At 39.5% G+C, this 12,840-nt stretch overlaps 1 protein-coding gene across 1 annotated transcript in view; it reads left to right on the top strand.

Annotated features, from left to right (window-relative positions):
* The first annotated feature begins 4,234 nt into the window (after positions 1-4,234).
* The window catches only part of mmp2 (matrix metallopeptidase 2), a 28,922-nt gene continuing 20,316 nt past the window's right edge, over positions 4,235-12,840 (top strand). The window contains exons 1-3 of the mRNA XM_059992814.1: positions 4,235-4,566; positions 6,581-6,807; positions 7,207-7,355. Coding sequence (XP_059848797.1) covers positions 4,414-4,566; positions 6,581-6,807; positions 7,207-7,355 — 529 coding nt within the window. The 5' untranslated portion in view covers positions 4,235-4,413. The remainder of the gene's footprint in view (positions 4,567-6,580; positions 6,808-7,206; positions 7,356-12,840) is intronic.

Below are 12,840 nucleotides of genomic sequence, written 5' to 3'. Positions count from 1 at the left end.
GAAGCATGAAGCAGCGGGAAACCTACTGCGTTTCTCCTACGTTTTGAGTCTGCCACATTAAACAGCAATTACATGTAAATAATTTGCAGGAACAAAATATACCAAAGTGGAATTTTAATTAAGTGAAGGAGGTAAAATAAGCAGATTTATTTTACTCAAAGAGCAATGCTAATTTTCTGCAGAAGAAATACCCTACGGGGGGTATTTTGGGGGGTTTTGACAGCTGATTGCCACTTAACAAATCAATAAATATATCACTTACTCCTGAATGCCTTGGCCTAAGAGATTCAACCTCTCTTTACAGAAATACTGTAGAAAATCAATTTCAAGCTGTTGCAGTTGTTTAAGGGCTAAATCTGTTGGCAAAGGATTATGGCATTGAAGGAGCATCTCTTTCTGAAATGTCCTTAATTTTCATTGTAACTGCACATCTGCAGGTGCCAGAGGTTTCTCTCCAGCTTGGTAATATATTATCACCACTAAGCACAGACTACTTGAAAGCACCCCAGGGTTGGCAGGAAATAGAATAAATTCACTATATTTAAAAAAACAAAATAGTCAAACTTTCTTGTGCAATGTGAGGAGTAAATCAAGAAGGGATTCGACAGTAGTGTTCAAAATTACCACAGTTTTGATAAATTAAGGACATTTTCTTAACCTGTAGGATCATTAAACAGAGATCATAAAAGGTTATAGAAGAAATAAAGCACACTAGGGAGCACTGCATGGGAAGCAGATTCAACTGCGACATTTTAAATAATAAAGGGCGGAGGGTGGGCATTACCACAGAACAACGTAGACGCGTGGGATTAATTAAATTGCTTAAATAGGAGGAGTAGGGGGAAGGGTGCCAATACAAGGCAATGGATGTGCTGTGCAATCCATGCATGAGATGTGATATTTTGGCATCTGAACAAGCTTACTCACATGTAACATTTAGTGGAAGTATTCTTTAACAATGACTAAATTAGCAGACCATTACATTACTGAGGTGTTCATTTGCCCAAATTTTAAGCAGAACAATGCCCTTTCCTTTCTGCTGTGCAAATAATTAACACTTCTGTGCCTATCTAATTCCCTTTTTGATGGTGTGCAGTGTTTGGCTTATGCTAAACATAGTGGTTAGTCTGATAGTCAAAAAACTCAATTTTGGTTTTATCTGACTATAGAACCTTCTTCCAGCTGAATTCAGAGTCTCCCAAATGCCTTCTGGTAAACTCTAGCTGAGATTTCGTATGAGTTTTTTTCAACAGTAGCTTTCTCTTTGCCACTTTCCCATAAAGCTGTGACCGGTGAAGCACCCAGGCAACAGTTGTTGTCTGTGCAGTCTCTCCCATCTCAGTCATTGAAACTCCTCCAGAATTGCCATAGGTCTCTTGGTGGCCTCTCTCACTAGTCTCCTTCTTGCACGGTCACTCGGTGGGGACGGGCTGCTCTAGACAGATTTACAGCTGTGCCATATTCTTTCCATTTCTTGATAATTGAATTTACTGTACTCCAAGGGATATTCAGTGACTTGGAAATTTTCTTGTATCCATCTCCTGTCTTGTGCCTTTAAATAACCTTTTCACGGAGTTGCTTGGAGTGTACTTTTGTCTTTATGGTGTAGTTTTTGCCAGGATACTGACACATTAACAGTTGGACCTTCCAAATACAGGTGTATTTTTATTACAATCAATTGAAACACCTTGACTGTATACAAGTGATCTTCATTTAATTAATTACATGTTGATTTGTTGTGCCATATTAAAGGGAGTGAAATGTTTTCTGTTTTATATTTGTAATTAATTTAGATCTCTTGGTAGAGATCTGTTTATATCTTGACATGAAAAAAGTATTTTTCTGTTGAAAAAACTAAATCAAATAAAAAAAACAAATTTAAACCCACTGTGATTCAATGTTGTAAAACAATAAAACATGAAAACTTCCAAGGGGTGAATACTTTTTTATAGGCACTGTAAAGGAGAGTCAGTGGATGTCGTTTATATGGATTTTCAGAAAGCCTTTGATAAACTGCTGTTCATGAGGTTGCTTAACAAAATACGAGCCCATAGTATCATGGGAAAGGTACTAGAATCGATAAAAGATTGGCTGAGTTGGCAGCAGACAAAGAGTGGGAATAAAGGGGGCCTTTTCTGGTTGGCTGCCTGTGACCCGTAGTGTTCCACAGAGCTCAGTGCTGGGACCACTTCCTTTCACGTTGCATGTCAATGAGATGGATGAAGGAAGTGATGGCATCGTGGCCAGATTTGTGAACAATACGAAGACAGGTGGAAGGGCAGGGTTTCCGCAGAAGGACTAACACAGATTGGGGGAATGGGCAAAGAAGTGGCAAATGGAATATAATGTATGGAAGTGGATGATCATCCACATTAGCAGAAGGAATAATGACATGGACTATTTTGTAAATGGTGAGGGCATTCAAATATCAGAGATGCAGACTTCAGAGTCCTCCTGCAGGATTCCTCAAAGGTTACCTTGCAGGTTGAGTTGATGGTAAGGAAGGCAAATACAATATTAGCATTCATTTCAAGAGGACTAGAATACAAAAGCAAAGGTTTAATGCCGAGGCTTTATAGAGCATTGGTTAGGCAACACTTGACTCCTTGTTGTATTGTAATCAATGTTTGACCCTTTATCTGAGAAAGGTGTTACAAGAGTGTAGGAAGCGAACCCAAGTGCAGGACACAGGCACGGAGATTGAGTCTGAATGCTTATGCAGGTGTAAATGCCGAACCGCAAACAGGAGGAATCTTGAAACGGAGCCCTGATACGAAACCTTGACATGGAGCTTTGACTCAGAGAAACAGAGTCTCATAGGTAAACCTTGAAACAGGAGCTAGACTTAGAACAAACAGTTCTAAGTGGTCGGGGAACATAGTTCACTCAGGAAAAACACCAACGAACTGACAACAAGTGGTTGTGATGTAGAGGTTCTTATACTGAGTCTCTGATGGAAACTAGGTGTGCCATCATTAAAGAGAATTGGAAGCAATTAGGCAAATTAATGATTGGATCCATGGCAAAATCAAAGAAAATTAGGAGCAAGATAGGGAATTAATGACTGGGACCGTGACAAAATGATGTACTGGCATTGGAGAGAGCCCTGAGGAGATTCACAAGAATAATACCAGGAATGAAAAGGTTGAAGTATGAGTAGTATTAGTGGCTCTGGACCTGTACTCACTGGAGTTTAGGAGAATGAGGGAGTGATTTCCTTGAAATCCTTCCACTATTGCTAGGTCTAGATAGAGTGGGTGTGGAGTGGATGTTTCCTGCAGTGGGGGAGTCCAGGGCCAAAGAGCACAGCCTCAAAATTGTGGAATGTTAATTTAGAACAGAGATGAGGCAACGTTTCTACAGTCAGATAGTGGGGAAACTGTTTAATTCTTTGTCACAGACAGTGGGCAGGCCAAGTCATTGGGTGTAGTTAAGGCAAAGTTTATAGGTTCTTGATTAACCGGGACATCAGAGGTTACTGGGACAAGGCAGGAGAATGGGGTTGAGAGGGATAATAAATCAGCCACAACGGAATGGCAGAGCAGTCTCGATGGGCCGAATGGCCTTATTCTACTCCTTGGTTTCAAGGTCTTATGGCATCTCCAGCGTTGTGTCTGTTACATTCACCTAACAAGTATAGTGCACAACCTTCTAAGTTTAAAATTGTAAACCTTTATTGCATTTAAGATTTATTTTTGAAATTATTTTAAACTTCAAATAATTTTAAAGTATTTTTTCTGTATTGTAATATTCTCTGATTTGCTTAAGTTTCTACCAATGACATTGAAAACTATCCAACGTTGTCGACATATGACTTAAATCTGTTGTTTATTTTCTACTCATTATTGAATCCGGTAGTTTTATTTTGCTTAAAAGTCCTCCTTTTTTCATTGTCAACAAGTTAAAGTAGTGCATATCATTGCGAGATATAAACCAGCTATCTCTGAAAAGCTAGAAAACACCTAATTGGAATGCAAAAACAAAATCCAAACCACATTGATAGCTTCATCTCTTTTATTTCCATATATTCTGAACATATAATAGAAATTCGGCTGTGTAGAAGACATTTTAAGTACTGACAGAAGTGCTCTCATCTGGGAGATGTGTGCATTTCAGATTTCCACAAGGTCTAGGGAAAACAAGGCTCCAAATGCCAGAAATTGCGTTTCCTTCGGTGAGTTTTTTTTCTACTTCCGCCAGTTTTCTGCCCAGCGGCTTGATCGCGTTTGCGCATCTGGAAGTACAAAGTATTTGACTCGACAGGAGCAAGTAACCGGTTATAGTTGTCCTGTACCCTGAATCTTATGATGGCAATCTTGAGTTAAAAGTAGCATTGCCTTTCTGCAGTGAAGGATCTCAGAGCTACGATCGTTTCTTTTCGAGTTTAAGTAATTGTCCTCTCATTGGAAGAAAATGACCATCAAAGCAGCGAACAATTTTTGCCGTGTAGTTTTACAAGTAATTTTGTTCTGCACCATCGGGGTCCGGCAGGCTGTAGCGGCGCCGACAGGCATAGTGAAGTTTCCAGGTGACAACAGCACGAAAACAGACCAGGAACTAGCCACTGTAAGTTGGGGAGTTAACTTTTTATCACCGTTGCCTCGCAAATGGCGTTTAAAGTTTGCTGGGCTGATGTTTTCGTTTGCTTCCACGAGCTGCCAAAACGAAGTAAAAAAAATCTGGTATGCTCAGGAATTATTTGGTTCAAAGTCTCTTAAGTGAAAGTATAATGTGGCTTTGATAACATCTGTTCGTTTCAACAATCGGCCATCTCAAGAAGGAAAAAGATAATGGGAACTTCTATTGTTTATGTAAAGCATATTTTTTAAAAAAACATTTCCTTTCAAAATTGTAATTTCAAAATTTTCTTTGCAGAGCAAATGTTATTGTAATTATTTTTGTCTATCCATTACATATATTTCAAATTATTAAAGCAGAATTAGCCCCGTATCAATATGTTTTACCTCAAATAAACTAGCATCTTTCAAGCTCAAGAATCTTAGTTTTTATTGTAAGGACTGATGGCAAATCGCCAGTAGATGTAGCATTGGATGTGCAGTGTGCATATTATTTGTGGAGATGGAAGGACACTTCTTGACTTTCAATTGCCTAATTAACCATAAATATTGAATCACTTTTGAAGAATGTTAAACTATTAACTCCAAATCAGCCTGAATTATGAAGGCTCTCTCTCCCCTTTCCCCTCAATCCCCAATCTAGTGACCCACACTGTAAATTGTAATCCCAGCTAAAATAGTTAATCCGATACTTTGAAAGACATTGAACGGTTTCATTGCTTGTAAATATTGTCCAAGGTTGACTCCATAAGACCACAGGAGCAGAATTAGGCTATTTGGCACATTGAGTCTGCTCTGCCATTCCATCATATCTCTGTTATTATCCCTCTCAACACCATTCTCCTGCCTTCTTCATGTAACCGTTGATACCTTACTAATCAAGAACCTGTTAACTTCTGCTTTAAGTACACCCAATGACCAGCTGTCTCTGGCAGTGGATTCCATAGATTCATTACCCTCTGGCTAAAGAACTATCTCCTCATCTGTGTTCTCAAGGGACATCCTTGTATTCTGAGGCTGCGTCCTCTGGTCCTAGACTCCCCTTCTATAGGAAGCATCCTCTCCAGTCTGCCCTATCTATGTTTCTAAATATTTAATAGGTTTCAGTGAGATTTCCTCTCATACTTCTAAACTCCAGCAATTACAGTCCCTGAGCTATCAAATGATCTTCATATGTTAACCCTTCCATTTTCAGTATCATTCTCATGAACTTTCTCTGGGCCCTCTTCAATGCCAACACATCTTTCTTAGATAAGGGGCCCAAAAGCTGCTCACCTTTTTCCAAGTGCAGTCTGACCAATGGCTTAAAATTGTCTGCATTACATCCTTTTATATTCTGTACTCTCAAAATAAATGTTAACATTGCATTTGCCTTCCTTTCTACTGACTTAAAATGTAAGCTAACATTTATGGAATCCTGCACAAGGTCTCGCAAGTCCTATTGCACCTTCTGATTTCTGAATTTGCTCCCCATTCAAAAAGCAGCTTACGCCTTGATTCTTTCTACCCAAGTTTATGTCCATACAGTTCCCTACCCTGTATTCCATCTGCCACTATTTAGCCCATTCTCCTAATCTGAACAAGTCCTGCAGGTGCTCTGCTTCCTCAACACTGAAGCTTCTATCTTCACTTATCGTCATATCATCTGCAAACTTGGCCACAAAGCCATCAATTCTGTTATCCAGATCATTGACATATAAAATAAGTAGGCCAAGTAACAGCCCCTTTAGAATACCTCTAATCACCAGTAGCCAACCAGAAATGACCCCCATTACTCCCCCTCTTTGCGTCTTGCCAGTTAGCCAACCTTCTATCCATGCTAGTATCTTTCCTGTAATACCATAGGCTCTTATCTTGTTTAGCAGCCTCATGTATGGCACGATGTCAAAGATTCTTAGCTTTTCCAAGTAATGCTGTACCACTTTACTCAATAACCATTCATTTTCCACACAAACACATGCACTCAAACTTCTCAAACTTATTCACTTGTGTTTTTGCATCAGATATACTTGAATAAATTCTATGGCTGTCCGAAAGAAAGGTGTGACCTTGTGGTGTTGTCAGACACACTGAAGAAAATGCAGAAATTTTTTGGACTGCCTCAAACTGGAAAACTGGACTCGGAAACAGTAAATGTGATGAAAAAGCCACGGTGTGGAGTTCCTGATTTAGCAAATTACAACTTTTTCCCTCAGAAGCCAAAATGGGAAAATAATAGACTAACTTACAGGCAGGTGTCTATTTACACACATGTTTAAATAATGAACATGACTTGTAAGATGTTTTTAAATGTGCTTGGAATCAAACTTGTAATTATATGTTTTCCAAACTGGCTGCAAAGTAACATACGTAAGTTTTAAATTTTGGAATATTCCTAAATTTTATTATCTAATAGATAATATACTAATCAAAAAAGATGCATGATAATATGCTAACCAAAAAATGGTTGATTCACCATCTTGTAAACTTGAACAAAATTATCCTTTGATCTCATTGATTATGCCAAAAAGGCTTAGATTTAGTTGAGATAAATATATTATCATAAGGGTTGGTAGAAATGTTTTGATTATCATTGTTCTGCATAGCAATTAGTTCATTCTAATTTAACATCTCTTGGTTCTTCTCTCAGGATTTTGGGCTACACTCAAGATCTGGATGAAGAAACAGTAGATGATGCTTTTGCTCGGGCTTTTCAGGTGTGGAGTGACTTCACGCCACTGAAATTTTCAAGGGTTTACGATGGTGACGCGGACATCATGATCAACTTTGGGCGCTGGGGTAACATTATTTTCATTGTAACCGAAACAACTCTTGAAAGAGGGGTGATAAATCAAAACTGTGTTTTTAATGCGCAACATTGATACTGAAAAGGTCACATCCAGATATCTAAAAGGGAGTTTTAAATGATGCTTCCTCTTAAAGCTACTTCAAATTGAAAGAGTTGTAATGGAAGTATTTATACAACTCTTCTCATTTAGCAAATGTTTGAATCAGCATTTCTCAATGTAATCGTGATGAAATGGCATGGTTTAGGCCTTCTGCGCAATACCAACTCTTGTCATTGGGATTTCACCTCATTGTGAACAGGAGGACATAATGGTACATACTGGCAGCTGGTACATACCAGTTGTATCACTACCAACAGATTGCCCCATTGATTACATTAGAAGGAGAAACAAAAGTCCAAGCCAGCTGCAACTAAATTCTTCTTCATCCTCATGATAAAAATAATTAACTATTTTATTAAACATTTTGTTTTCTTTGGCGGAGCAAAGTTACTTGGAAAACATTGGTGGAAGCTACTGAGAATCGCCTAGGTATACTGATCACTTTTTAGGTCCCAGTCTATTCTCAGGTGGAGAAATTACCTATGTAGAAGGTCCCTAACCTCTTTGTAAGAAAAACAGAAGTTTCATCTTTAAGGAGGCGATTGTGGAATTCCCACAATTGGCTGCATTGAGTCTTAACTTACTTCGGGAGTTGAACAAGGAAAACTCCTGAGGTTTTGTGGTCTTTAGTTCACACAAGTGAAATCAAAAAATATATTATACCCTTTTATTTCCATCCAATCATGAAGACAATTAATGAACTCTAAATTACATTTTTAAGAAATAGCTCAATTAATTTGGTTGTGTGAATCCTAAACTACTTGGTAATTTTCATTAGTATTAATGGTTGGCGTAACACAAATTTCTTTTTGGATGTGTTATTAAAATCATCACTTAAAATTTTCTCTTCAGGAAAATACTTCAACAATAATGACAGCACAACCTCACAGCATCAGCAGCCTACTTCAGTCCTAACCTCCATTACTGTCTGTGGAGTTTGCATGTGACTGCATGGGTTTCTCTGGGTTGGCCTGTTTCCACCCACATTTCAAAAAAATTATTTATTGTCTTGTCCCTCAGTGTCTAGGTGATAAGTAGAATCTATGGGGCAAGGGACGAGAATTAGAGTGGGGTGGCATTGATAAGATAGTGAGAGATTGGATTAATGTAAATGGTGTTTGATGACCAGCAAAGATTCAGTGGGCCGAAGAGCTGTAAGAGTCCAAAAGTGTTAAACCAAGTAATTCTATTTTGCTATTAGCTGACAATAGATGAAAGGTAAGTAGAAGTTAATTTCTCTGTTTGTTTGATCTTACCAAAGTTAGCAAAGCATTCCTTTTAGAATGTCTTCAGCCTTTTGAATCAATAATCTTATCTGAAAGATAATGTTAACAAAAATAGCCTGAGATAAAGCAGAGGTGCAGCAGGGGATGTTAATTTGCCTGGCAAGTGGGTGATAAAAATCAAAGTGGGATGTTTAACTCCTTCTTCCTCAGTCCCTCAGAATTCAGGATGATTTACTTCAATTTCAAATCAAAGGTCCAATGTGGCTGGAAGGTCTATTGTGCTATCCACAGGTGGTGCTTGATTTTAGAGGCAGGGAGTTGAACAGCACAGAAACAGGAGTTTTGGATCACCAGATCCATGTGAACTCTTAGCCATTTACAGCAAAGCCTCTTGTCTGCATTATTTTTAACTTTGCCTATTCAAGTGTCTGTCTAACTGCCTCTTAGTGTTTGTACTGGCCTCCGCCAGCTTGGTCCAGATATTAATCAATCTGTGCTTATCAACAGAAACTTCCCTTCAGGACAACTAAAGCCATACTTCGCAAGTAGAAAAAAAAGGATTTTGAGTATCTTTCCTTTATACTTTTGTATGCCTCTGTCCCCTCTCTGCTTTTTCTGTTCCAATTTCTCCCAGTAACGAAAGTTCTCCAGTCTAAGCAATATCGTGGTGAATCTCGCCAGACTCTCTTTTGAGCAATCACATCCTTCTGATATGACAGGAACTGCATATAATACTTACAAAGGTGGAATGTAACATTCTAACTTTATAATATATGCCCCTATCTGTGAAGGCAAACATGACATCAACATTCTTTGTCATCTTATCTGCTTATTCAGGGAACTTTGGCCTTGAATTGCCAAGCTTTCCAGTTTTCATCAACAGTCCTTAGCACTCCACCATTTACTGTCTATGTCTTATTTCCATTTGATTTCTCAAAATGCTTTTCTTCGCACCTGTCAAGATTAAAATTCATCTGCCAATCTTCTACCTAACACTGCATCAGATCTAGATCCTGCTATAGCTTGAGAAAACTTGCCTTACTATCCATCTCACCATCAAGTTTCATGTCATCTGCAAACTTACCAGTCATATCCAGTACATTCACGTCCATGTGGCTAATATATATCACAAGCAACAAAGATTACAGCATCAACCTCTGCTGTCGCTGGCTTCCAATCAAAAAAGTGTAATTCTGCCATCTCCCGATGTCTCCTTTCACTTAATTCACTTTGGATCTTCAGCCAGATTACCTTGGATCCATGTGCTTTGATCTTTGAGTCTAACTACCATGTGGGATATTGTCAAATATTTCACTAAAATCCATGAAGACAATGTGTACACTCTTGCCTTCTTCATTCTTAATTGCTTCCTCAAAAAAGCTCAATCAAATAAGTGAGATGGGATTTCCCTCTCACAAGGCCATGTTGACTCTCTCTGCTCAGCTTCTGCCTTTCTAAATGTATACTAATATTATCCCTTTAAAGTTTCTCAAATAACTTTCTTGTCACTGGCAAAAAAGTTCCTCAACCTGTAGTTACCTGACCTATGTCTGCTGTCCTGCCTAAATAAAGAAACAGTATTAGCTACCTCCAATCTTCTGATACCTCACCTGTGCTAATGAAGATGCAAAAATCTCTGTCAGGTCCTTAACTATCTCCCCCCTTGATTCCCATAGCATCCTGGGATATATCTCATCTGGCTCAAGAAATTTATCCACCCTTACTTGTTCCAGGACACCTAACACATCTACTGTCCTAATACTGACATGCTCCAGATTATCAACATGAGACCCTGTGTTGGTCAGGATTGACCATGTATATATAGGACCATATATATTGCGTCTTAGCTGTATACATGATAGGCAAGCCAGTATGCAAGGCAGGGCATTTTGTTATGGAGGGCAAGCTGTTGCCCATGCAGCATGCTCCCCCTCTCCATGCAGCTGATGAATGTAAAGGAGAGGCAGAGATCAATACAGTTTGACCACAATAGCATCATAAGAGTTACCAGTCAGTGTTGACCTCAGTGTTGGACTGCCTTAGGAGCTCTAGCTGCAGACTTTTCCTTGGAGTTTACTCCCAAAGCCCTCCCCATGAATTGGTATAGTTGCAGGGCAGAAGAGGTTTGAGATCAGAGTTTTCCTTCTCCTAGATGAGCTGCCAACTACAGCTGACATGCCCCATCTGCTCAAAGTGATTGGTTTTAAGGCACCAGTAACCTCTCTTTGCCCCTCGTCCTGTTAGTTCCAACAGGCTTAGTAGCTAGGCTACATGTGAAGGCCAGGAACTAGACTCAGTTGCCAGAGGCTATTTGAGATGCACACTATTGGGAGCATTTAATAGGTAAAGGGAACTTATCCCCAGTACCTACTCTGGCTGTGACAACCTTAAGAAACCACTATCAACATTTCCCTTTTTGAATTCATTATCTTCCATTTCCTACTGCTTTGTGAATATAGTTAACAAGTATTCAGTTAGAACAGTGTTTACACTCGTTGATTTCATGCACAGATTATAGTCTGTCAGATTACCTCTGTAGGCCCACTCTTTTCTTGGCTATTCTCTTGCTCCTGCTACAGAATGTCTTGGTATTCTCCTCAGTCCTACCTGCTTAAGATATTTCATGCCCTTGTTTTGCCCTCATAAATCCTTTAAGTCTTCTACACTGTCTATATCCTCACAAGACTCAGATTGATTCCACTTAACTGTACCTTTCAAATGCTGTTTTTTTCTGGATCAAACCTTCAGTGCTGTTTGTCATCAACATTTCTTAAATCTTAGCCTTTCCACAATAGCAGAATATTCTGGCTCTGAACTCCATTAACTCTCTTGAAAGGTGGAGTCTTGTCAGATGTCATTTTACCTGCAAGCATCTGTTCCCTATTTACTTTCGCTAGGCCCTTATGTTTTTGAAATCAGCCTTCCTCAATTTGGTAATGTGAGGACCAAACTTATTCCTTTCCATAGTGACTTCGAAACTTGCACAATTACGATCTTTGTTGCCGAAGTGTTCCCCCCACTGACACTTCCTGTCTGTCCAGTTTCATTTGGACGGTAAAGTTGCGTACAGTCCTGTCACTAATATTGCAACGTTTGAGATGTTTTGCACTCCTTACACTTTCCACGTTCCTTTCATCGAAACTGAAGATACTCGTCTGCTTGAATGCTCCTCCATTTTGAGTGGCTGTGGGACAGTAATTCCCACCAGTCAGTAGCAAAGTTAATTTTTTCTGGAAGATCTTAACAGCAGACTTGAAGCATTTTCTTGTCCCTTGTAGAAATCTTTGGCTGTGATCAGGGGTGCAGTACTCGCCAGATCGCATCCGGCACACCCTTAAGAAAAAAGCCAAAATAAACAAGCTAATTAATTAGGTGCCACCCAGGGTGAATGGAGTATCTCCGAAGCTGCTGATTTCCTGGGGTTTTTACGCTCAAAACAAAAAAAACATCCAGCGAGTGGCTGTTCTGTGAGTGAAAGGATCTTGTTAAATCCACTCGCTGGATGTTTTTTGTTTTTGGCACCATTCTTTGTAAACTCCAGAGTCTGTTGCGTGTAAAAATCCCAGGAGATCAGCAGTTTCTGAGATACTCAAATCACCCAGGGCGGCACCTAATGAATCAGCTTGTTTATTTTGGCTCTTTTCTTGAAGATGTGCCAGACGCACTCCGGTACGCTTCGGCTAGCACTGCATCACCGGCTGTGATAGACCTCAGAATAAAAGTTTTCTCTTACTTATTTTTATTTTAGGATGTGAATGAGGGTATCACTGGCAAGATCAGCATTTTTTGGCCCTCCCCAAGCTTCAGTCTCAAACTCCTGCCCATCTGGTGACATTAGCCTCACACTGCTTTTGACAGGGAGTTCCAAGGTGTAGTCACAGATACAATGAAGAAATGGTGATACCATTTACAAATCAGGATGGTGGGTAGCTTGAAGGGGAGCTTGCTCTTGCTGATGTTCCCATGTATTAGCTGCCTTGTCCTTATTAAATCAGGTGTTCCCAACCTGGGGTCTACAGTCATTAGGGGTCCATAACATAAAAAAGGTTGGGAAGTAGAGGTTAGGGAGCTGATGTTTGAATACCTCAGTGACAAGCACATCCAGAGCATTTTGTGGAGGTGCTGACTGTGACTACATGGTGACAGTGA

The sequence above is a fragment of the Hypanus sabinus genome, chromosome 17 (genome assembly GCF_030144855.1).
Source record: "Hypanus sabinus isolate sHypSab1 chromosome 17, sHypSab1.hap1, whole genome shotgun sequence".
Lineage (NCBI taxonomy): Eukaryota > Metazoa > Chordata > Chondrichthyes > Myliobatiformes > Dasyatidae > Hypanus > Hypanus sabinus.
The sequence above is the reverse complement of the archived record's forward strand: the minus strand, read 5'-3'. Positions and strand labels throughout refer to the sequence as shown.